The sequence below is a fragment of the Artemia franciscana genome, chromosome 4 (assembly GCF_032884065.1).
Source record: "Artemia franciscana chromosome 4, ASM3288406v1, whole genome shotgun sequence".
Classification (NCBI taxonomy): domain Eukaryota; kingdom Metazoa; phylum Arthropoda; class Branchiopoda; order Anostraca; family Artemiidae; genus Artemia; species Artemia franciscana.
Genome location: NC_088866.1, coordinates 33585022 through 33611404, shown reverse-complemented (window position 1 = coordinate 33611404; position 26383 = coordinate 33585022). Strand labels below are relative to the sequence as shown.

The following is a 26383-nucleotide window of genomic DNA, read 5'->3' as shown; positions in this document are numbered from 1 at the left end:
TTATTTAGACACAAAATTAAGCTTTAAATGTGTCTAAAGCGGAATTAGGGTCTGCAAGATAAAGTTCAATTGTGGCAGAAATATTGACTAGTCAAACAGTTCGTGGTAACGAACTGTAGTAAGGAGCGACCCGGCTCAATAGTAACCAAAACTCTAAAAAATGGAATTTTGATACCAATAGCTATATCAAAAGAATCGCATTTTAATGCTGGTTTTAAATATATAAGTTTCATCAAGTTTAGTTTTACCCATCAAAAGTTACGAGCCTGAGAAAATTTGCGTTATTTTAGAAAATAGGGGGAAACACCCCCTAAAAGTCATAGAATCTTAACGAAAATCACACCATCAGATTCAGCGTATCAGAGAACCCTATTGTAGAAGTTTCGAGCTCCTATCTACAAAAATGTGGAATTTTGCATTTTTTGCCAGAAGGCAGATCACGGATGCGTGTTTATTTGTTTATTTGTTTTTTTTCCCCAGGGGTGATCGTATCGACCCAGTTGTCCTAGAATGTTGCAAGAGGGCTCATTCTAACGGAAATGAAAAGTTCTAGTGCCCTTTTTAAGTGACCAAAAAAATTGGAGGGCACCTAGGCCCCCTCCCACGCTAATTATTTTCCCAAAGTCAACGGATCAAAATTCTGAGATAGCCATTTTATTCAGCGTAGTCGAAAAACCTTATAACTATGTCTTTGGGGACGACTTACTCCCCCACAGTCCCCGTGGGAGGGGCAACAAGTTACAAACTTTGACCTGTGCTTACATATAGTAATGGTTATTGGGAAGTATACAGGCGTTTTCAGGAGGATTTTTTTGGTTGGGGGGAGGGGTTGAGAAGAGGGGGATATGCTGGGGGAACTTTCCATCGAGAATTTGTCATGGGAAAAGAAAACTTCCATGAAGGGAGAGCAGGATTTACTAGCATTATTTAAAAAAAAATAAAAATAAATGTGAAAAAGCTTTTTCAGCTTGAAGTAAGGAACAGCAATAAAACTTAAAACAAACAGAAATTATTACCCATATAAGGGGCTCACCTCCTTATGATACCTAGCTCTTTACGCTAAAGTATTTTTAGTAATTTCAACTATTTATTCTACGGCTTTTGTGATTCAGGGGTCATTCTTAATGAATTGGGATAAAATTTAAGCTTTAGTGTAAAGAGCGAGGTACTGACGATGGGGCGAATCCCCTCATATATGTAATAAAAACATGAGAATACAAAAGTTCTTTACGTAAATTAATTTATAAGCTACGTAAATCTTTTACCAATAAAAAGATTCGTAAAAAATTTAAAGCTCTAGTTGCATTTTTAATTAACCAAAAAATCGGAGGGCAACTAGGCTTCGCCCCCGCTCTTTTTTTCTCAAAATCATTCGATCAAAATTATGAGAAAGCCATTTAGCCCCCCCCCAAAAAAATATTCAAATTTCGTTTTGATTATTCCTCTGCGGAGAGCCAAAATCAAAACATGCATTGATTCAAAAACGTTCAGAAATTAAATACAAAAAAAAAACAAGTTTTTTCAACTGAAAGTAAGGAGTGACATCAAAACTTAAAACGCACAGAAATTACTTCGTATATGAAAGAGGCTGCTTCCTCATCAACGCCCCGCTCTTTACGCTAAAGTTTGACTCTTTCTCTCAATTCTTCTTTCTAAAACAGTAAAAAACTTTAGCGTAAAGAGCGGGGCGTTGATGAGGAAGCAGCCTCTTTCATATACGAAGTAATTTCTGTGCGTTTTAAGTTTTGATGTCACTCCTTACTTTCAGTTGAAAAAACTTGTTTTTTTTGTATTTAATTCCCAACCAAGAGTGACGTGGTACTCTGTAAGGGGAAACGTGGTTACTTGATTTTGCGTATATGATTACTTCGATATAGCTGAAGAGACAGGACAAATTAAGATCATCAGTGTCAATGCCATGTGAAGTGTTCCACAGACTGTGCCGATATGCTACTGCTTGCCCGAGTCCCACAAGCGATAATGTCTATCCGATTGAACTTGAACCATCTGAACACACCGCACAAGCCCTAGATGCTAATCCTTACCAAGCTTAATTTAGATCCAATAGAGCTTTCTTATGTATATGGATTCTATAAAACAAGGACACCCGAGACTATAACCAGCTGTTGGCTAGTTTGTGTTGAAGAAATTCTGTCGACCCGCATAGTAGTTTCTTTAGGAGGATGAATTGAAATCCCCCCTCCGATAGATATCGGCTTACTGCATATCGTTGAGAGGCATACCTAATAGCTTAGTTCTTATTTCTCAGTAAATTAATTGTTGTAAGTTGACTATGAAGTTAACTGTTATTTCCAACTAAGTTTGACCTAGACCCAATAATATTCTGAGATAGATTCAATGGAGATGAGAGTATAGGTACCCCTTACCCCTCCCATATTTGTATGCTGATCTCAAACCCCACATAAACAAAGTTAGTACATTAATATTTACTTCGCATTAAGTTTAGATCCAGCCTCTAAAAGGGTTGGCTCGTGTTGAGATCCCAAAAAGGTACATTGTACTTTTTATGTTGCCAAATGCTTTGTGTTACATAATGTAATTTGACACATTCTGGTAGATGTCCTGTTTCCGAGGATTTACCACCCTCTCCTTCTCTTATTCACAGTGATCGAACCGGGACTGTAAAAATAGCACAAGTGAGACTCTAGCTCTTACTTCCCACTGACTTGAGTTTATATCTGACAATCTGTTCTGGTAGGTGTCATAATGACCTACAAACTCCCAAAAGACAGAACTAGGACACTACTTCTGCTACCAACCTAGCTTGGTTGAGATCCGATATCGTTGTAGTTGACGTCGTGATGACAAAACTTTAGGGACCTCTTCTCCTCAAAGAGGCTCGTACACAGATCTCCAAATAAGTTCGAGTAGAACATCTATTCTTGTTCTTGACTAAGTTTGTTTCAAATCCAATGATTCCTTCTGCTATACATCGTAATGACAACCATTTAGGATACCCACTTCATTTCCCTCTTTTACAAAAGACATCTGAGGTCCTGATCCTCAAATAGTAAGACTATGACACTTGCTTGTACTTCTTGCTCCCACAAAGTTTCTTCAAGATCAGATACCCTCTTCTTGTTAAAGCTCTTATGACAAGAATTCAAGGAACCCTACCCTCAAACAGGCTGGATTACGTACGATTTACCGTAATGCTGAATTAGGACACTTCGGCTAGGTTTGACGCATAGAAATTTTCTACGGATATTGGTCGCTATTTTCAATTTGAAATATGATGAAGCTATCCTATAAGCCGTCCTGGCTGAGCGGTTGGCGCGCTGATCTGGGAATTCTGTGTCCAACACAGATGAGTTGGACACAGAGCAGAGGGAATTCCCGTGCAGAGGGAATTCTACACGGGTTCAATCCCAGTTGTGACCAGCTATTTAGTTTGGAACGGGGGTCAGTGGCGTGACTCTGTAAGCTCAGCCAGAGTCGACCCAGCTCTAAATGGGTACCTGGAGAAATCTGGGGAAGGTAAGCAGGAAGGGCTTGCGAAAGCACTGGATGGTTGGCCCCCAACCCCTCACTGCACTTCCTGGCTGAAGGGCCATGAAACGGAGATTAGCACCGCCGGTTTGGACCTTAAGGGTCTAGTGCCGTCTTACTTGCTTACTTTATCCTATAAGGTTGTTAGGAAAACCTTAATGATGGTTTAGCTGTAGAGAAAAAAACTTATAGAATATGCTGAAAATATTTCAAGTTGAAAATAGTGACAAAATCTTTTGCGGCTAAACTTTGCATTACTCCTACATCCTTCCGATTTTTGATAAAGATCTCGTAACCCATTCTGCTAGATCTGATGACAAGGATTTAGAGATTCCCTCCCACCACAGACGGTAAAAAGGGCTAAGGTACATTGTTTGGTTGAGTTTGGTTGAGATGTCACATGTTTCCTATCCATGCCCTAATGTGGTAAATTTAAGGACAACTCCTATCCCCTACATAGAATACGGTGTTTCAGAGCACCATGACATTCAACTTTCCTTATATCCTTGTGAGATCCGATAATCCCTTCTGCTAGATATTCTCATGGCAAAAATTTAAAGACCCTTTTCCACTTACCACATAGAGGTCAGACCTAAATGCTCGAAAGGTCTCACGCAAACTCATTGCTTTTTATCTATTTTCGTTTTGAAACTGGAATTATTCATATTAGTTTCCTTTTTTCATTTGGGCCTAACTAAAGAGTTGGCTAAGGGTACTTTACAAGAGTGGGAACTGGTGCCAATGTCGACGAAAAGAAACCCTCAATGCCATCTTGCGTTTGGCGACCCATGGAATTTTTAGTTACGTGTAATACTCCGAATAATTGATTCAAATTTTGTAGTTTGTTGCATTAGTGTAATAATAGTATCTGATCTCAGTTCCTTACCAAAAATCGAATACAAAGCTTGGAAAAAATGGCAAGTGTCTCCAAACGCTACATAATGCTGTTTTTTTGCGACACTAGCGCCAGTTCTACTCTCATGCTCTTTGGGCGTACCCATAACCAGAATTGTATCTATGAACCAAGAGTTATGAGTTTGCTTTCAGGATCCTAAGAAAGATAAGAGTATACATAAAGTCTGCAGGAAAGCAGAATAAATCCTGGCAGAATTTTTTTCTAAGAATCTGCCCATATTCAATTGCATTTCTATCATTATGAGATTTTCTAGACCTCATACATATCGTACGTTCCTATCGGTGAGTATTATTCACACAGATTCCCGCTTTTGGTAGGGGTCAGGATAATTCTCAATAGGGCCTTGTGTCTTAAAAAGTTTGCTTTAGGTTTGTTTTGTTGTTGTAAAAGTTTGTTTTGTTTTACTGTTCTTCCCTCTGGTCAATCTTCGGGAATTCCCGTGAAGGGTAGCTATGATTGTACCTTTGTGTTTTTCAAACCCTTTAGACTTAAAATTCTAATGGACAAAGTTAATATTTAGTAACGTCACGCAGATTAACAGTTTAGTGGTATTTAACTGTAAGTAAAGAAGGGCCCATGCCAATCGCAATCGAAACCTGTAAAAAAGAGTAATTTTTGGAGACAATAATTATCCAAAGAACAAACATTTTACGGGGTTTAGAAATATGTAAAGTCAATTAAGTTTAAAGATACTCATCGAATGTTATTAACAAAGGTAAATTTGAATGGTTTCAAGAAAAAGTTGATAAGGGCTACCCCTCAAAGTTGGCCTGGTCTTGATGCAACTGATTTCTCATATTCTGTATGCTCAAGAGCATACAGAATTTTCAAGGCCCAAACTACGTGACGTATTTTGTGCGTGTCACCAGTACGGTACGTGTTTATTTGTTTGTTGGCTTTTGTCACCGGGGTGATCGTAAGGGTTGCCACTCCTAGTGATGTATCCCTATTACAGGTTATTTTTTTATTGCCTAAACACAAAAATCTCTAAATCAGCACATGAATTACTAGATTATTGAAGGAACACATAAAAATCAACCAAAAAATCAATAAAATCTAGTGATTTTTTCTTACCGGGAGGCAACCCTGATGATCGTATCGAGCCAATGGTCATAAAATTACTAGAAGGGTTTCATTGCTTCGGAGACCGTAAGTTCTAATGTCCTTTTAAAGGAACAAAACCGATAGGAGCACAAATACTCCTCCTCTCGTGATACTGTAGCCCCAGGCCTCTATAGCGTAGTATTAATATTTCAAGGTAACCTTTTTGACCAAAATGGTTAAACAAAAAATACGGCTCAAAATTTAGTGCTACTCATGCAGCCCACGGGGCAAGGGCCCAAGTTTTTGAAGAATTGCTAATTTAACTTGAAAGGATCTGTGAATAAGTTTTCGAATAAATCTAGGCTTTTCATATCACATATTGTCTAGCTGAGGATCTTGTGAGGTGTTTCACAAGTTTTCCTTGTTTAGATTTGGATGGAACATGGATTTTCTAAGTTTTAAAAACAGTTGTGGATCCTTAACCCCTTCCCTTTTTATGCAAGTGAACAAATTATGGAAATGCTTTATTATAGGCCCAAGAGATAAAAGATAAACTTTTGGAGGTGAATACGTTGCAACAAATTGAATTGAAGATTGGTGGCAGATACACTCCTGTATGGTTGAAGGACTTGACATTCTGTTCCTCTTTACTGTCTCCCAAAAATATGGTCACTATTAGGGCTGTTAAAATCGAACCAGTGGTCTTGGATGTTTATCATGTGTTCCGTCGTGGCAAAACATGATGTGAGACTGAAAGTATTGAAAGTATAGTTATTCCAGTGCGAAAGATGGATTTATAAAACTATGTTTTTAAAGCCCATCGCCCCAAATACCATGGATGTCGTTAAAACCAAACAGATATTAAATCTGGAAAACAGTTAAAAAATGAAATTAAAGAGCAGCATTAAAATCTAAAAAATAGAAAGAACAGAAATTATCCTGTTAAGGGAGGAGACTCCTTCCCCTTCACTCTTTACCCCCCGAAAATTTTTCCCTGCAGAAAATATCCCCGGAAAATTGTCCCCACGGAAAATCCCCCCCCGCCACAATTACACCCCTGGAAAATTCTCTGCAAGTATAAACTGAGCAGCCGAAGGGAAATTAAGACAAATAAGAAGAAAAAAGAAAAGTGTATAATTATTCATTTTGAAGGAGGGGCGGTGGGTCATTGTGTAGGCGGGTGGGTTGCCAGATGCCTAGAAGAGCGCCTTCCCCCTTGTAGTTGCAGAAAAAGGTTCGACATTTATTTTGAAGCTTCATTTTACCAAACTGATTTTTTTTCATTTTCTGTAAAATTGGATGCAATGATGTGTAAGTGCGGATCAGTTATTATGAAGAAAGGGGGGGGGGGTGGATCATTTTTAGGCTGAGGCTGTGGGGTGCCTCAGACAGTGCATTTTAATGTTTAAATATCTTAACTCTCCGTAAACCTTCAGATAAATGTAGAATTTAATCCCAAGGAGGGGGTGGAAATTGTGTCTAATCTCTCTTGATTTCCGGGAATATTTCTGGTTTACTCCGTTCTTGCAATTGTAAACACTAACATTACCCCCTAAATGAGTAAAATTTATTTTACAAGGAGGAGGATACCCTCTTTTATTTTTATAAGTCAAATGTGACTGGAAGAACAACCAGCCCCTGTCTTAGAACCATTTTTGATATCCAGTCCTTTTGTAGCCCTTTGGGACATCTGATTAACATTTCAGGGTACTCGCTTTGTTCAGGACAATTGACAATATCAATAAATTTGCATCCAAGGATGACATAACCCCCAGAACCCCTGGGATAAGGGTCGTGAATTATGCTAACTTTCAATTTTAACAGATATACTTATAGTGGAAAAAGGGTTGCATGTTTGATTTTGGGGGTCCAATGGCGTGAAACCTTCAAGGATTGTTTTCTTGGTCAGAAAGATCATTGAAGTTCTGCCGTGGGCAGGGGAGGAGGTAGGGGCCTAGAATTGAGCCACCAAAACTTTTTTACTGGTCAGTTTGAAACTTACGGCCGTAAGTCCTTAGGCTAAGGGCACTAATGTACAAGAAGCTATTCAAAGGACTGGTTTCTTTTAAATTGGCCCCCCTTCTTACATAGGGGGTTCATAAAAGTGTCTAGTTTTTATGATGGGCCTGGAACTTATACGAAATTTAGGCTAAGGGGACCCCAATACAGAAGGAAAATAGAAAAAAAATATTGCTTCCTTTGAAGATGCATCCTAGAAAAGGGCTAGAAATGTGTCAAAAACTTTTCCCCCACTCACTTTAAATGGAAGGGGCTGTTTTAGAAGATCATTCGACTGAAAATTGAAAGTATTTGGGTTCCTTTTAAAGGCCAAAAACCACCATAGGGCACATAGTTACTTTTCTGTTGTCTGGTGGTATCGAATCAAATTTCGAATCTGTTTCGTTCAAAATGTTTAAAATGTCTAATAACTTTGCCTGTGGGATTGACTTCACCCCCGCAGCCCCAGTGTCAAATTTTATCTTACCCTCCTATGATAGCCAATTCCCCAGATACAGGGAAAAAGAACAAAAATAAAAATTAAGTAATAAATTCTATAAGTAAGACATTCTACCCACTTATTCCGCCTGTATTTTGGAATACCGGCAGTATATTCAAAAATTTCGTGTTTTTCTTCATTATTTTTATTTGTCATACTTTCTCTCCTCAATTTTGCATTTTGGGGGAATTTTCCACGGGCAGAATTTTCTGCCAGGGGATTTTCCCGGGGAGATAAGCCTGGCACCAACTTTAAGCTATGAACTCCTAGAAGAGGGACCGTTATCTTGCGGCCGTCAAATTTTGCTCTGATGTGTTGCCGTTAAGTATAAAGCGAAGAGCTTCAATCAGCGAGCAGTTAATTGATAATAGTTAAATTAATACTTGTTTTGTTTGTAAGTTAAAAGAGACGATTTATCTTTATGAATATAATGTTTTTTTTTTAAATTCTGAAGTTTCTAATGATATTGAGGTAGAGGTTTATACAAACCGAACTAAAGATAAGATTAATCTCCTCTTGGATTACTTATTTATTTATCGAAGAATTTTATTTTTATATGCTTGAATACAATACATTCTTGTCATCTATCATCTATCGTGTAGTAAGCTTTTGTGTTGGCGTGGAATATTAACTACTGATGTCATAATATATATTCGAGTACTCCATAACTTGTTTTTTTTTTCATGAGTTAAGAAATATACGTTTAAAAGCAACATCTGATCCAATTGACGAACCTCTAGTTTTGTCAAGTTTCAATGAGATGAAATTGTATGTTATTCTGATTGTATCCCGAAGTTCCCTTCTGTCGTTATATATATATATATATATATATATATATATATATATATATATATATATATATATATATATATATATATATATATATACTAGCTGTGGGTGGTAGCGCCCCACCTAGTTGGTGGGGCGCTTCGCGCCTCCCCCCAAGCCCCCCCGCGCGCGTAAGTCGTTACGCGCCATATTAGTTACGCGCCATTGTAGCTGTGTCCCTGTGTCCCACCTGTGAATAGAGATAGATATAAATATATATTTTTAACTACGTAAAACATGCGAATATACAACATTCTTCGCTGTCCCATTGTCTGTGCATATAAATAGCATTTATATTCCCTGTGTCCCGGTCGTCATTTGTGTCCTGGTGTCCCAGTTTGTAATTTCTCTTTGAGTGTCCCGGTCGTCATTTATATTCCCTGTGTCCCAGTGTCCCGGTCGTCATTTGTGTGCCGGTCAGTAATTTCTATTCAAACAATCCCTGTGTCTCAGTCGTCAATTATATATCCCGCCTGTGCCCCCGGTGTCCCCGTTGTAGTTGTGTCTCTGTGTCCCGGTCGTCATTTATATTCCCGGTCGTGATTTGTGTCCGGGTGTCCCAGTCTGTAATTTTTCTTTGAGGTTCCCGTTCGTCATTTATATTCCCTCTTTGTCGGTCGTCATTTGTGTCCCGGTCTGTAATTTATCTTTGAGTGTTTTTTCTTTTTAGTTTTTTACATTTTTCATTTTTTTTTTCTTCTTTATTTTTCAGCGTCACTATGAAGTACATATCGCCGAACCTTTGTTTTTTAACTTAAATCTGGTAGGTATTGATGACCTTATCCAAGTTAAAATCCCAAACCCAATCATCATCGCTATCATTTTCAGTTTTGATATGTTTTGACTCTCGCTTTCCTGGTGGATTTTCATCTAACTGCGCGGTTTTGCGCTCCCGGGAATATCGTAGCGCAGACCCTTCACAATAGAATTGTCAAAACACTCAAGTTTTATCCATGTCCCCTTAATTGTCGCATCTGTACGCAACCCTGTTTATATCTGTACATTATGTATTGAACAAATTAGCAGCTCAAAGTAGCATTGAAGAAAAGTAAATAGCAATTTTATCTTCAAAGCTTTCCGTTTTACAAAATTTAATAAGTGGTATTGCTTGGCGAGACCTATTTGCCTTTACTTCTCAGTTTTGTCTCCAAGCGAGGTTAATAACCTGAGACCAGCAGGATTGCCATCACATTTCTCTAATAAATTCTATGAAACCGGCTAAAAACATGTCTATGTAATATTCGGTCCTTTACGTAAAAGTTTCAACTCGCACGAATCTACATTTTTATGGCACTTGTTATTAACCAAGTGACATATAGCAATCGCAAATTCTGACGGTCTATCGGTCCCGGTTTTGCTACTTAAGGCACTTCCAGGTAAGCTAGGACGATGAAATTTGGCAAGCGTATCAGGGACCGGACCAGATTAAATTAGAAATAGTCGTTTTTCCGATTTGACCATCTGGGGGGGAGTGGGGGGCCCGTTAATTCGAAAAAAATAGAAAAATTGAAGTAATTTTAACTTACGAATGTTTGATCAGATTTTAGTGAAATTTTATGTTTGGAATGATATTGTGTCTCAGAGCTGTTATTTTAAATCCCGACCGGATCTGAGGACATTGGGGGGGGGATTCTGGAGGGAGAAACCTAAAATCGTTTTCTCGATTTGACCATCTGGGGGGGGGGGGAGGTTGGGAGCCCGTTAATTCGGAAGAAATAGAAAAAATAAGTATTTTAACTTACGAACGGTTGATCAGATCTAAATGAAATTTGATGTTTGGAAGGATGTCGTGTTTCAGAGCTGTTATTTTAAATCCCGACCGGATCTGGTGACCTTGGGGGGAGTTGGGAGGGGAGAACCTAAAATCTTGGAAAACATTTAGAGTGGAGGGATCGGGATGAAACTTGGTGGGAAAAATAAGCACAAGTCCTAGATACATGATTGACATAACCGAAACGGATCCGCTCTCTTTGGGGTAATTGGGGGGGGGGGTTAATTCTGAAAAATAAAAAAAAATGAGGGATTTTAACTTACGAACGGGTGATCGGATCTCAAGGGAATCTGACATTTAGAAGGATATCTTGTCTCAAAGCTCTTATTTTAAATCCCGACCGGATCTGGTGACATTGTGTGGAGTTTGGGGTGGGGGAACCTAAAATCATGGAAAACGCTTAGATTGGAGGGATCGGGATGAAACTTGGTGGGAAAAATAAGCAGAAGTCTTCGATACGTGATTTACATAATTGGAATTGATCAGCTCTTTTTTTTTTGGGGGGGGGGGGGTTAATTCTGAAAATTTAGAAAAAATGACGTATTTTTAACTTACGAAGGAGTGATCGGATCTTCATGAAACTTCATATTTAGAACGACCTCGTAACTCAGATCTCTTATTTTAAATCTCAACCGGATCCAGCGTCATTGGGGGGGCCGGAAATCTTAGAAAATACTGAAAGCGGAGAGATCAGGATGAAACTGGATGGGAAGACTAAAAACCTGTCTAAGATACGTGACTGACATAATCGAACCGGATCTGCTCTCTTTGGTGGAGTTGGGGGGGGGGTAACTTGGAAAAATGAGGTATTTGTAACTTACGAAAGGGGGACTAGATCTTAATGAAATTTTGATATTTATGAGGAACTTGTGCTTTAAAGCTATAATTTTAAATTCTGTGACTGATCCTGTGACATTGGGGGGAGCTGGATGAGGAAACCGGAATTCTTGGAAAACGTGAAAATTGGGGTATTTTTATCTTACGAATAGGTGATCGGATCTTAATGAAATTTGATATTTAGAAGGAATCCATGTCTCAGAGCTTTTATGTCAAATTCCGACCAGATCGTTTGACATTGGGGGGAGTTGGAGGGGGAAATCTTGGAAAACACTTGGAGTGGAGGAATCGGGATAAAGCTTAGTGGATAGAATAAGCAAATGTCCTTGATACGTGATTGACGTAACCGTACCTAATTCGCTCTCTTTGGGGAGTTGGGGGGGGAGGGGTTCAGTGATTTGGCGAGTTTGGTGCTTCTGGACGTGCTAGGGTGATGAAAATTGGTAGGCGTGTCAGGGAGCTGCACAAATTGACTTGATAAAGTCGTTTTCCCAGATTCGACCATCTGGGGGGTTAAAGAGAGAGGAAAAATTAGTAAAAATTAGGTGTTTGTAAATTACGAGTGGGTGATCGGATCTTAATGAATTTTTATATTTAGAAGGACATCGTGACTCAGAGCTCTTATTTTAAATCCTGACCGGCATTAAGCCTCTGATTTTCCTTTTAAATCAATCTATTGTTTCTTAGAATTTTGTTAGAGCTCATACCATATGAGCTCTTGGCTCCTAGCTCTTCTTGCCTCGTCACAACTGCCATATGAGCTCTTAGCTCTTGTATTAATGGTTTACTAAAAGAAATGTAAACTATGCGTGTAACCTGTCTTTAAAAATCAGATGGAAAATTTTCTTTTATTTCCTTCCAAAACTAAAATTTGGGACATAGATATTCATTTTTACTAAAAATATAGTCCATGTGGTAACTTTGGAGAATTGCCAAGAATGATTTGTTCAAGTCACTTCAAAATTTAAGTTTAAGAAATTTTCGTTTATAAGTTTAATCGTAGGTGCACACGCATTGACTTCGATAGTAGGCCTACAGGGATTAGGATATTTTCTCAGTGAAAGCAGTAAAGGTGTCGAAAAGTATGTGTTGACTGATGTTTTTCAGGAAGTTTCTCTAGAGAAATTATGGGTGGAGTCAAATGCCCCTACACGGTCATGACTTCCATATTTTTAAAATGAAGCTTGAAAACAAAGTTTAAACGAGGTCAGATTTTTTTTTCAAAAAAGGCCTTTAAACTGATCTTCGAAGGACGCCGGAAAATTGCCATATAGCCTTAAAAGCTTCATGAATTTCTTGACACTGGAAAGATAGCTTAAACATACAATATCGATCTTTTCAAGAAGAAACAGAGCTGGCATTACTTCTCGTGATTGCGGAAAGCTGCTTAGCTCACCACGAAGGGTAGTGTTGTATTTATTAATAGAAAAATGTGATTCTAAGTGTTTACGGGGGGGGGGGGAATTTTTTTAAGAATTAACTATACCCAAAAGCAGGACTCTTGACAAGTTTCTAGGAACAAGGTTCCTCATGAATTATTATATATATTCATACATATATGTATAGAATGAAAAAAGAAATCACCAATGCAGCAGCACAAACACGTAAAAAAAGAGAGAAGGAGAAAAGGAAGACTGTTTTCCTACATTAGTAATTAATATAGACCAGTACTTGAATGAGGTCTTAACCCTACTCATCCACACAATTACATAGGTCAAACAGCATAGCCATACACAATCAACCATAAAGAATAATCCATGGACAGGCATCGTGTCTTCAGTAAGTATAAGTCGTCATTTACCAAATATTAAAAACAGTAAAAAAGACAAATAATTCAGAGGCAACAACCCAACACAAGGGCTCATCAGGAGAATACACTACAATTGAAAATTTTTTTTTTTAATTTATCACTGAAATGCTGAACCAATTCTCTGGAAAAAATATTGACATGTTGCTGATTTGAATAGCCAAAAATCGCCAGTAGCATATTTTTCTTTACCCTGAGCCCGAGTAATTCCAAATCATGGTTTTTGTAACATTCGTTCATGTAATAGAAGTTTTTTATGTATTTTATTCAAAATTTGGAAATAATCGTGCAAAATACTCTTTAACTACAAATTTTGTCATTGAATTTTGCCAAAACCTAAAGTTAACCTGAGCAAAAGACTGATCAGAAATATCGAAATCGATGTGTCGATTATCGAATATCGAAAGTAAAATTATCGATATATTGATTCATCAAATTATCGCCTAACACTACACTGAAGCCTTTTATAGCGTTTGAAGGGTGGAGGGGATTGCCGTGCTCTTGTTTATGGTAGCTCTTTTTGTCAGCCTTTATTGTCAACCTATAGCATTTTGCTTCGACTCATTTATAATTTTTACAGATGGAAAGCTAAAGAGCAGCATTTACGTGAAGTTTTAGTTGAGAAATACAGAAGCTTATTCTGACTACCTTGAAATAATCTTGGACCATAGGCCTACCGTAAAAAGAAAAAAAAATCAGGATGCTCGTCACGAATATTTATCAGAAAACTTTTTTATGAGATATTAATGATTTCCCAAAAGGTTTTCTTCTAATTCCACTCTTTCTTCGTAGTATTTTATAAACCCCCTCCTCTCCCTGGTGAAATTCCGACTATATGTCTAATTCGAACAACTTAGAGAGAGGGCCCCCTATTCAATAGAATCTGTATTTAACAATTACTAAGTTAAGTCCTTTTTGAATAGCAACCCTCAACAACCTAGGTCTCCTGCCTCTCTAGGGCAGCAACACATTTCTTTATATTTGTACTATCACTCTTTTTATATTCATGCTTCAACCGTATTTCTTCTTTTGCTTGCTTTTCCCTAATTCTGGAATTCGTAAATCTGTCTTTCGAAGCTAAGATTTATCGTGTTATTCGATAATGTTCTCCATAAAGATGGTCCAATGTTTTTCGCGCTTAGCTATTGTCAGACCGCATAATTTGTGCTGCCAAAAATATTAGCCTAAAAGAAAAACAGAAAAAAACTTTAAAATTCAAACACAAACGCTTTCATTCATGAGAACACAAAGTCTTTCCGCGGGAAAGACTGAGGAAAGAAAGATGTTCTTATCGTAGCATATAGATCCAAGTATAGATTAATTTTCTATTTGAGGGGGGGGGGGGCATATTTACCAAATTCCACAAAACGAAAGAATTGCAGATTATAGGAAACTGCAAAAATTCACAATCGGATATTTCATGAAGGAGGTCGTTTTCTGATGTAGGTTCCCGAGTTCCGAGCTTTTTTTTTATTACTTGAAATCAAATATGTCAATGCGCCACGGTTTGAGCTTTAAATAACTTTAGAAATTACTGTGGTGGAGGAGGGGCATACACTGCTCTACTGAACTCAAGTGGTTTGGTATTGCAATGAGATGTCAGCGGTAGAAGAAGTAGTATAAAATTGGACGAGTGGTTATTATAATACTAGATATAGATTGTGTATAGCAAAATGTGCAAAGTCTTTATATCTTAATATAAAAAAAGAGATCCTGCAGCTGTTTGTAATATCATTTTGCCTGCATTGCTGTAAACAATTCTTTGGTTGTTACCACGATTTTGTGTGACAAATAAACGGAGTAGTGTTGATTTATTAAGTTTTATAAGGAATAACCCAGAATCAAAATTTATGTCACTGAATTTTTTTTTTGTTATGTTTGAGTATCCTCATACGCAATGCACAACTTTGGAAGCTAATGACTTTATAACCAACACAAAGTTTAAGAAGCTTTAAGAAGCGTATCAAAATTTCTTAATATGTATTGTATTATGTTTTTAGGGTTGAACAGAAATTCCTAGGGGGTAGGTTAGATGTCTGTTAGCTGTTTACCTGCTCGCGCATTGCAATACTATTTTTATTTTGTCTCTTATTGATTAAGTTAATAAATATATGTCCCAATCTTACTCTCAAGGCCGTATCCAGAGGACAGGGGGCTACAGGGTTTGGAACTCCCTCCTAAATTTTCGTCCGTATCGTAAAAAAGATAACACAAATACTTTGAACAACTTTTTTATGTGTTTTGTAAAGTTTTGTTTTGTAGCCCCCTCCCTCGAAAAACAATTCTGGATACGTCTTTGCTTACTCCATATTGCTTTTCTACATTCTTCGCTTAGTAAATAAAAAATTGCGAAGGTCACGCTGCCTTTCTCTCTTGTACAAAGAAATTAATAGCAAATGATAAGCAAGCCCGTGTCTTCAGTTGTTTGCTGATTAATAAATTTTTAAGTTTTTTGGGAAGGACCTAACCGGAATTCGGGGTAAATAAAAGCAAGAAAAATGTCTAACCCCTTTTGAAGTACAATTTTAAAACCCACTGTACATAAGATACGTTTTTTAGACAGAGGAGGGGAAGAGGGCGTTCATTCATAGTAATTTTTTGTTCTGCGGACCCATGTCATGTCTATTCATGCCTACCCCGATTTTCTATGGTTTTTTCTTATTATTGTTTAAAAATTATCAGGTTTTTAGGCCAATACCACATTTTGTCAGTGTTACTACGTTAGATTACAAAATAAATAAGTAACAATAATTCGCTTAATTTGACAATGCAGTTTTTCCGTAAAAAATCGAAATTTTAAAAATCTGGTGATCTCAAAGACAACTACACCTTCAAAGTAAAGCTACAATTCCATAATCTGTTTGAGGTCATGTAATTTTAGCTTGTTTTTCACCCATATTTTTTTTTTTTTTAATTTGACGGACGCTAGAAGCGAAAACTTCCTTATTTTATGTTGAAGTCTTTTCCACTGAAACATGAAGATTTTCTTCAATTATCTCCCAAAACATATGAATATTTCTTATAAATAATTCAAAAACTCGTGTTTAATTTTCACCGCCCTTGGTAGTCAAAATAGGTTTTCGACATAAATCGTAACCTGTATTTTTGCTTTGCTAAGTATATGTTTAATTTTAGGACGAAGTAATTTCTATGTCTGAAAATGTGATTATTCGGATCGATGACCTGATATCTTTAGTTCCGGAAACGTATCAATGGCAACATGGAAGGATTGGAACTGCATTAGAACCAGGACATATTGTGAACTCTGAAAACCTTGGACCCATAAAGGACTATAATCCACCCTATTCATGCAAAATGAATGGAGTATTGTGCATGAAGAATATTAGGAAACAGAAGAAATTGCTCGGTAGTTATAGTTCTTTTTTTAGCACTATATTAATCGGCCTTAATGTCTGTTGTCAACATTAATCTACATGCACTGTCAAGGGTGTAGGAAGGCCAAGGGGATAGAGTATCTCCTCCATCAGATTTTTCGTGTTTCAAAACATTGAAACTTGGTGTTTTGTTAATTTTAATTTTTGAATTTTGAATTTTGTCGAAACATATGCTCCAAAATGGCAATTTTCAAAATGGCAATTTGGCAATTAGCCAAAATGGCTAGTTCACTATGTGTATTTTTAAACAAGCAATATTTCTTATTCTTAATCTAAGTTTCTTTCTGTTAATAAGATCCGTATAAAAATAAGTGAAAACTGAGCGAAATTAAATGACTTGGTTCACCTATCAACAACAAAATTAATACAAAACTTAGCAAAGTTAATTATACTCGACACCTTAAAGCAGTGGTTCTCAAACTGAGGTAGGTGTATCCCTTGGGGGTGCGCAACAATTTTTAGGGGGTACGCGGTCGGCTAACAAAAAATAAAACAACCTTTTAACTCAAGAACTGGCAATTTTTCTCAAAATTTAGTTATAGTCTACTTAGTACCAGTAACTGAGAAGGGGTAATATAAATCTCGTGGGTTAATAGGGGTTCAATGTCTAAATAAGTTTGAGAACCAATGCCTTAAAAGATCACCCTGTTTCGTCCATTATAAACTATTTTAATTTGTGTGGACAAACTGCTTAGAATTGAAATGGCGGTCTTAACTTGTAGATTTTGGATAAGAGTTGCAAACAAATGACAGAAAACTAAAGGCTGACGCCTTTTTCTCCAGAAATTTTCGAAAACTCAGTTATTTTCTCACGTTGTGCGCTGAAGACAGAAATATTCAGTTTTGATGAAACACCATTAGAAACCAGATTGATTTGCAGCTTTTCTGGCCTCACAGTCTTTTTTGATGATTCCACCTGCTTTATGAGTCATCATTTTGGCTGGTTTGCAGCTAGAACCCCCATCTCTCGTAAATGAATTCCTAGTACTGTTGCTACTACTGCCAACATTTCAGCACCAGCCTGCTTGAGATCAACACAACTGTGCACGCTCTTCCTTTAATCTAATTTGTTCAAAACTTCATCCTTTACTCCCTTTTGTGCAGTTCCAGTTCTCTTCCTCTTTCCTTTAGGGAGTTTCCTTTATATTTTGTAAAGCAGATACAGTTGAATGAACCGTTCTTTTTAAGCATTGTTATGCGAAAATTAAAGCTTAGTATGGAGGTTGAGATGGTGGGGTTCCATCTTTTCAAGGACATCTTACTCTTCGTTTGGCTCCAGATGGTTGGCCAAGAATTTTTTGGATGGAGGGTTACAAAAAGCTTGAAAAACTGCGTCAAAAATTGGTTAATATCCATTTTGTTACGTTTTACGAGTTGGACAAACATTTAGAGAGGGGAGGGAGTTCAAATCCTCTACCCAGCCCCCTGGATACTACCCTGAGCCTAACCATTAACTTTTTCTACTTTTTGTAACAACAAATTTTAACAACCCAACTTAATCTGCGATTTTTCACTGGGCTTCTAAAGAAATTTAAAACTAGTATTTTTACCCTTTCCTTAAAATATTGATTACCAAATTTTACCTGGGAAATGAGGCAAGTTTGCCCTTTGATCATTAAAATTGTACCACAGAAGTTTATTTTAGAAGAAAATAATTTCTTAGAACACTGCATTTCCGTTTACAATTGAAACCAATATATATATAATAAAAATGTGTTTAATATAAAATCATAATCAAAGTCCGAATATTTTTGTATTCACATAAAGAAGGCTTTATAAAAAAAAGAGCCTTTAAAAAATATATTAAAAAAAAAACCTAACAAAGAAAGCACAAGACAAGATGTCTGCTATACCTATACTATTATACGCCTCAACTATCTTCTGGTTTACCAGAAGTTTTTTTTTCGGTTGATAAAGGCTTCCGGATGTCAAGCCGAAATACTCTTAACTTTTATTGTTATTTCTGTATTAAAAATTATTTTTTTGTATTATCAATAATTTTACCCGTTTTTAATATGTTTTCAGTATAGTTGTATATAGAGGAATGAATGTTAAATTTGATTAAAATTGAGAAAAGCGACTTTCAGATTGTAGACTCTCCAATCTAGTCAACCAAAATTGAACATCTCGCTTTTTTTAGTATAGTACCTTTAGCCTGTTATCCATGAACAAAAATTAACCGAGTAGATTGCGTTTGTTTTGGCTCTAAAAATAAATTTCAGGTTGCTAAAGCTAAAGCTATAATACCGAAGTTTAATTTTTTGTCTTAATATGTTTGATCGGCATGTCAGCTGCCGATTTTCAAAAAAAAAAAAAAAAAAAAAAAAAATAGAGAAAAAAACCATCACATAGATTTAGCTCGTTGTGACTAACCTAAAATCAGGAATGATCATTAAAGCAACTGTTGCAATTTTTTGAATAAAACATAATTTGCAATTTGAGTACCAATATCTTTTAAATAATAGGTACTGGATACGTTAAATATTTTGGAAAACAGGGCTTGGTATAGTTTAGTACTTATCCCTCACATTGATCCAGAGCCAGAGTTAGGCTTTTCTGGGGGGGGGGATGTTGACTTCGACGCCCCCTGCTGCACGATTAATACTGTAAAACATTACAATTTTTGCCCATAAAGATTATAATTTTAGCTTGTTTTGCCGCCACCTGGGCGTGTCGCCCGAAACGCTTGTCTCCTTTGTCCCCCCTAAATGCGGCCCTACATTAATCCCAAACTTGAATAATGAAATTAGGTATTCTTTATTATTATTGAAGTTATTCCAAAAAGGCCAATTTTAAAGTTAAAGTAATAGGCTCTCATCTTTGAATTTACATTTAATGAAATTTTTTTGTTTGCCCTTTATGCCGTAATATATAAAAAGGTCTTTATGTTTTTATCTGATTGATAAGGCTGATTAAACATCCGACGAGACTTGACTATTTTGTTATAATGTATTTCATTTTGTCAAATTGTGTTATTAAAGAGTGTTTTCTAATCTGGTGTAGATTTTTTTTTGATATATGTATATAAAATGTCATTTAAATGCAAGTGCGACTTAGCGTTCAAATAACAATTTGTGTTCGCTGACCTTTATAGTAATATAAAAAAACCAAAAAAAAAAAAAAAACAACACTTGAAACAAAGGAAGTAAATCAGCTAAATAAAGCAAATATATACTGAGTTTGTTAACTAACGAAAGTAAAAATTAAACCAATTAGAGTAAAATTAGATTTTATGCTAAAAAAAAACATATTGACTCTACCCATTCATACACAAATGCTACTATAATTTCCAACATTTTAATTGAAATATTTACTTTCCTTGGGTAGCAAAAGTTAGGTTTCCGCAGCCATATCATACTTTGGGGTAGCGGCCCTCTCCTCATGCGGCCAGTCTACAAGACTGCAAAAACTAAGTAAGTAGCCTAAAATCTGCTTTTTGGAATTTCTGGAATGAAATTTGATTTTTTTTTCTTCTTTGAGGGGATATACTTTAGATTATCGTTCTCAATCTAGAATCTGGGGTACAATAGTGGACCTTAAACGGGTTTAGGCAGGACATCAAAAATTAGCGTAGTTTTTCTATAGGATAATAATTATATGTCGAGAAAGACTGGATTCTGGACACAAGTATGACAGGCAAGGTCATATACAGGGGGGGGGGGGCAGGTGCTTTGAACCCCTCCTGAAATGTTTGCCCAACTCGTAAAAACGTAAAAAATAGAAAAAATTTTGATGAGTTTTTTAAAGTTTTTTTGTGAAACCTCCGGAAAAATCATTTTGCAACCCGCTCCGTTCCAGAAAAAAATCTTGGATGTGGCCCTGACGACAGGGGCTAACATTGCCCTTGTCACACTTGTCATACATTCCAAACACAGGCTGATTATACTGCGATATGCAATATTGGTAAAACTGACGTGGCAACACTTCAGAAACTGGTAGGATTGATTGCGATTTGTTCGGAACCTTGTGTTTTTCTGGTATTGTCAAGTTAAGAAGTGGTCTAATTTGTTAGGAGTGCTAGATGGAGCGGATGTACTATTTTAGTAGGTTTTTGGAGGTTATGTATGACCCCGTAATTATTGCAATTTTTGACCTTCTGAGGGGGCACGCTCCCCTAAAAATACCCCCTCCACGGGTCCGCTCCTGCCCATTCAACTAGGAGATTGCACTGTTGAATTTTTATAATATGAATTATAATATTATATCTTACATTAATATTTCTATGTTTTATTTTGATAATAGTAGCATTACAAAAGCCACCAGGAAATTCTCCAACAGTAAATGGCTATCGGGAACTTTGAGTTAAAGTTCCTGGTATTTGGTATTGAAAAATACCAAAAGAATGGAAGAAGGGAAATATACCCATTTATATTTGGGTCGAAGTCTTTGACCTGAAATGCAATTGTTTAAATTGTATGTTTCTCTTCCTCCATTATTTGGTATTTTAAATACCAAAGGCATTATTTTCCAGTAAGAGAGACATTGCCCTCTTGCCACCCGCCCACTGCTGGTGTTTGTGAAGTGTGCTACATTTCTTGAGATGACCGGAATATATGAAATGTTGGTAAAACATTTCTTGTGATGTTTTACTTATGTATGCATTAATAATTTTAACGAGACAGTTCTCATCATCTCCAAGTATTTGAAAAACACGATCAACTCATTAATAAGTTGATTTTAACTCTTCATTGGCGAACTTTGGTAGGCAGTTCTATTAAAGTAGTTTATTGATTTAATAGATGACGGAGGGGGGAGGGGGTAAACATGTTCTTTAATTAAAGCGTTTAGTGATTTCTGGTCTCAGATTTGTTGACCGGAAATAAATAACTAGTGAAAAACCGCTCTATGAAAATTAATGTTTTAATGATTTCTCCTGTAGTCTTTTCTGTTTCTATACAGTTCAACTATAGTTGATACTTTTTTATAATTTGGATAAGAATCAAATGCAAAAGAGGACACCGACGAAAAACAATCAGAAGGTAGAATCAAAAACGAGAATACTGTAAAATATAAGGAGGTATCTAGTGAATCTAAATAACGTAATAACAAATTAAAACAAACTTAATAAGCATTCAGATGCACACGTAACCGAGGCAGTGTACCTTCAATAGAAAACAGTAATTACCATTTGACTTAGGCAAGGCCCTAAATCTTATGCCATTTTGACTCTCAAGTGTGACTGTATAGACCCATTGGGTCAGGTACGCCGTTTGTGGGGCATTAATTGCCTCCCTTGTTTTTTGCCCTCCCCCCATAGTTTTAATAAGGTATTTTCATTGAAAAATACTCGATTTTTTATATTTTATTGAAAAAAAAGAAACCCAACAAAATTGCCCCTGCTAGATTTTAAAAAATACTTCCCTCCCCCCCTCTTGCATTCTAATTTTTGGACGCCCCTACCTGTAGTATATTTAGTATAAAAATGTTTAGAGATAACTATTATCAAAGCAATGATAGATTGTAAAAAAATGTATTTCCTTGCGAGCGAATTATTTGTTTTGACCAGAATTCCAATTTTTTTAATGGAAAAAAACCTAGAATATACTTACGTGAATCCTAATCGCTAGAAATCTATCTTCAAATTGCAGCGTTTGCTGTAAAGAACAAGAAAACGGTTTTTTACAACTTTAAAAAAATGGTATAATGGCGCAAGGTTTGGAAAAGCAAAGAATTTAGAGACAAATAAGAAATAGTGCTATTTTTTTGCAAGACTGCGAAGAAGTTACGTTTCCGTTTTTTTTTTGTTTTATGTCTTCCTTTGCATGATGGGAGGCAGTTTCGTTGTCAAAGCTATTTACGAGTTTTGGATACAAGATTGGAAATTGCAAGCCAAAAACCGAAAATAGCCAGTTTGCGAATTTTTTGGTCTTTTTGTCTCTATTTAAGTTTTATGTGTCATTTCTATGTTAAAAGTGAAACGAAGTAAAAAAAAAACAACAACTTGGGAGTTATAATTTCAGTACATTGCCATTTGTGACTAAACGCTGTAACAAATAGCAGAATTAAAGTTTGTTTTCGATGTGTTTTCGATTTTTTTTTTCTTAAATTTTGAATTAAGAGGCAAACAGCCATTTTGTCTAAAAATTTTAGGAGGGCCATTTTTTTTCGACGCACATATTGCAACTCCTTTTTACATATTATCAACGTATTTTAACTTTCAATTTATTTCGAATAATACACCAAAAGTTTATATTTTCCTTGTTCTGGAAAGGACCGGAAAGCCCACACACAAGAAAAGAAAATAAGTAAAAAAGAAATTTTAAGCTACATATTTCTACTTTTCATTTCTTTTTTTGTCAGATAATTTTTTTGTGTCGTTAAAAATAAGATATATTCTAGATTACTTGTACTTACTCTTTTTTTTTTTTCGTTTTTTTGCTTTTGTTTTGTTATTTTTAATTTTGTTTAATTTTTCATTGCTATGAGTAAGGCTTCAACGGAGAGGAAATGAAAGGTTTTTTTTAAAGAATTTCCATTGCAGTGTAATTTCAACCATCAACAAAAACAGTTTCGTCATCATGGCTATTTATACGTTTCGGACAGAAGATTGGAAAGCTGAAACAGAAAAAAATTGTTACAAATCGTTACCATTTTTATTGTTATTTTTTCTTTGTATGTAGTTTTTGAATAAAAAATAAAACTACTTACGGATTACAACCTCACTGGATTACGGCAGGATGCAGTGAATGGCTAAAAAAGAAAAAGAAAGAAATAAAATAAATTCCTTCACTCTTGGGTTGAGCTGCAATAAAGTTTTTCAAGCTCTCTTGACAAAACAATCAAACATAGCTCATCAGAATCACATTAATGTCTGTTAAAATCTGTTTAGCGTAATCAAGTAATTTAAAATAATCAAAATGGTTACGTAATTAAATTGTATAGTTAAATCAACATAATTTATATATTTAAATTAGTTCCATTAAAATAGTTTTTACATTGATATAATCAAAACCTATATTAAAATCTTCGATGACAACGCTATATTCTGCAGTGCATTAGAAAGGATTAAACAATTGAAACCAAACAAGTTCGGTTTTTATTTTTATTTCATTTTTGTTGTTCTCTTATTTTCTTTTCTTTTTGTATTTGTTTAAGCAAAGGAAAAAAAAATAGAAAAGGCATTTTACTTTTTTTTGCCATTTTGAGCTTTTTTCTTTTTTTTGTGTTTGTTGGTTCCATTTATTATTTCATTAAGCAAGGGTAAAAACAAATAAGCATTATGCAATAGAACTGATTTGGCAGCTCAATCTTTCAACTTTATTATATTATATGTTACCGTATGATACGGTTATAGTCGACTATTACGTTTAAAAAAAAATATTTGATAAAAGTTTGTCATTTCAGAAAATAATATTACTATTTAAGCAAGCTCAGTAATTAAAAAAAATCAAGAAAAAAAAAATATTAGTGTGTGTGTGTGTCATTGTTTTTTCAGACAAGGGTTGAAACGAAATAGCTTTCTGCAACAGAATTAACATTGAAGCGTAGAATTAACGTTGAAACGTTGAACGTAGAATTAACTTTGATTAACGTTGATCTTTCAACTGTTTTTCGTTATAGGTGCAGATTGTTTAACATCACAGGTTATTGTGGTCAACTACGCCTCCTATTGTCGGTTCCGCGGTGCATTACAGAGATTCAAAGGCAATAAGAGTGCGTTTGCCAATGCAATGGTGATGGCCCTTGGGGGATTTGCAGTTCCCAGGGAAAATACAAGAGTTCTTTTCTGCAAGGACACCTTTGAATACCCTGAATTAGAAGGTCATGAATTGCTGTGTAACTATTTAGGTAAGTGCTCTTCAAGTTGAGTTTGCTATGCACTTGGTTTAATTAAACAGAGGTGGGCGAAGGGGGACTATAGTAATGCCAGTTCGTGTAAAAGAAGAGGGGATAAAGGTACAAAAAGGTATTTTTTCACAATCAATGGGGGGCGAGTAAATTTTTTTTAACGAAAATACAGGAAAATGTGTTTTGAAAATCTAGGTGGTGGCAATTGCCCTTCCGTCAACTTCCCCAACTGGTGTACTTGGGGGACCAATACCATCCCTTCAATGAGGTCATGAAACTTCTTCTCTTTTTTTCTGAAATGAACATGACGTTTGGATAATTCGGCCTGCAGTCTCCAAAATTTGGTCATTTATAGTTGAACGACCCATTGACAGAAAAATAATACTCTGCAAGGAGTTTTTACAATATGTTTTATGCCGTAATGTATTCTTGTATATTTATATTATGGATTATTATTAAATTTTAAATTAATTATTAATTTAATTATTAAATTATTAAAATTAAATTGATATTTGAAGTTTATGTTGTCGTTTGACTGCAATTACCGAAAGTGACATTGAAAAACATAGAACTTGTGATGAGAACGTGGATTGCATGATTTCGTCTTGCATTCTTAAGTATAGCCATCTACTTGCCCGACCCTTGGGGTGAGTAAAGGTCCAAAGAATTCCTCCTGGTTGGGGTAGGTGGGGGTGTAAAACACGGAATAAACTTATTTTTAACCCAATTTTCTAATATTTCCGATGAGTTTGAGGTGGGGAAGAGGTGCTCTTACCCGTGTGTTTGTGTTTTGTCGTTATTTTTGTCTCGAAGTTGAATAAAAATGGAAAAAAAAAGTTGAATAAAGAAAGTGAAGTTGAATGAGAACGGAAGTTCTGATGAGAACCTGTATTGCATGATTTCGTCTCGTATTATTGAGCATTGGCGTCTACCTGGCCGACCCTTGGATTGAGGAATGATTTCAAAGGATTTTCTGGCTGGAGGAGGGGTAAAACGTGGAATAAATTTAGTGTTAGACTATTATTTTCCGATACCTAAGTCAAGTTTGAAAGAAGAGTGCGATGAGATGTCTTTTGGACCAGTTTAAGGAGTACCCCCGTGGTGTTAGGCATGTTTATATCTGTGTGTTTTAAATAAGTTTTTAGTTGACCTATTCAGTTCTAAAGCACTGTTTTTCTATACTTTACTTATTTTAAAATATTACCTCAAATTTTATTGCCGTTTTGACCCCTTGAAAAGTTAGGTCTGAAAGTGTGCCACTGTTCTTCACCTTGCCAAATTAAAAGAGTGTATGGCTAAAATTCCAGTTGTTTCAGTTACTAAACTGTTTCAAGCAGACTGTAAAATATAAAGATTGCGAAAAATTTATTTGGTGGCGTCCCTACCAGTCCAAGCCAATGGTCCACGGGGTTTCCAAATAAAAATTCTGACTTTTTAATACCTACAATAGTCTATACAGTTATTTATATTCTGAAGTGAAAAAAAAAAGTTTTCTGAAATGTTGTTGCTTATTCATATTTTTTCCTTTAAAAACGTAAGATGATTCCTATTGGAATTTTAAACTGACAGGGTTACGACTATATCCTGTCCTCCTGCATAACTGTTGTGATAATGGGATTGCAGAAACGGATGGGATAGCAGGATTGGAAATAATGCAAGCTATAATGATGATAGGTATTTTACTGTGCTCAAATAAAATTCGGTATTTTGGTCAGTAAATTAAAATTAATTTTACAAAATAAACACTTAACAAATGTAAAGTGTATGCCATTGTTTACTGTTCTTGAAATTGAACAACTCAACGGCATGCCATTTGACACTACGTGTCTCGGTAGTATTTATTGATTAATTACTTGATTAATTAATTGATTACTTGATTATTACTTGATTGATTGATTACTTATTAAGCGACCTATGCTCAAAACATTGATCGAATCCGCTTTCTACTTGATGATTTGGATCTCAAAATAATTTTTTATTTGAATTTGTT

General features: G+C 35.8%; 1 protein-coding gene across 5 annotated transcripts in view; it reads left to right on the top strand.

Moving 5' to 3' along the window:
• The window catches only part of LOC136026330 (AT-rich interactive domain-containing protein 5B-like), a 106633-nt gene that overhangs the window by 54765 nt on the left and 25485 nt on the right, over positions 1-26383 (top strand). For all 5 annotated transcript variants that reach the window (XM_065702757.1, XM_065702756.1, XM_065702754.1 and 2 more), the window contains exons 3-4: positions 16346-16577; positions 24166-24393. In XM_065702757.1, the coding sequence (XP_065558829.1) occupies positions 16346-16577; positions 24166-24393 (460 nt within the window). The remainder of the gene's footprint in view (positions 1-16345; positions 16578-24165; positions 24394-26383) is intronic.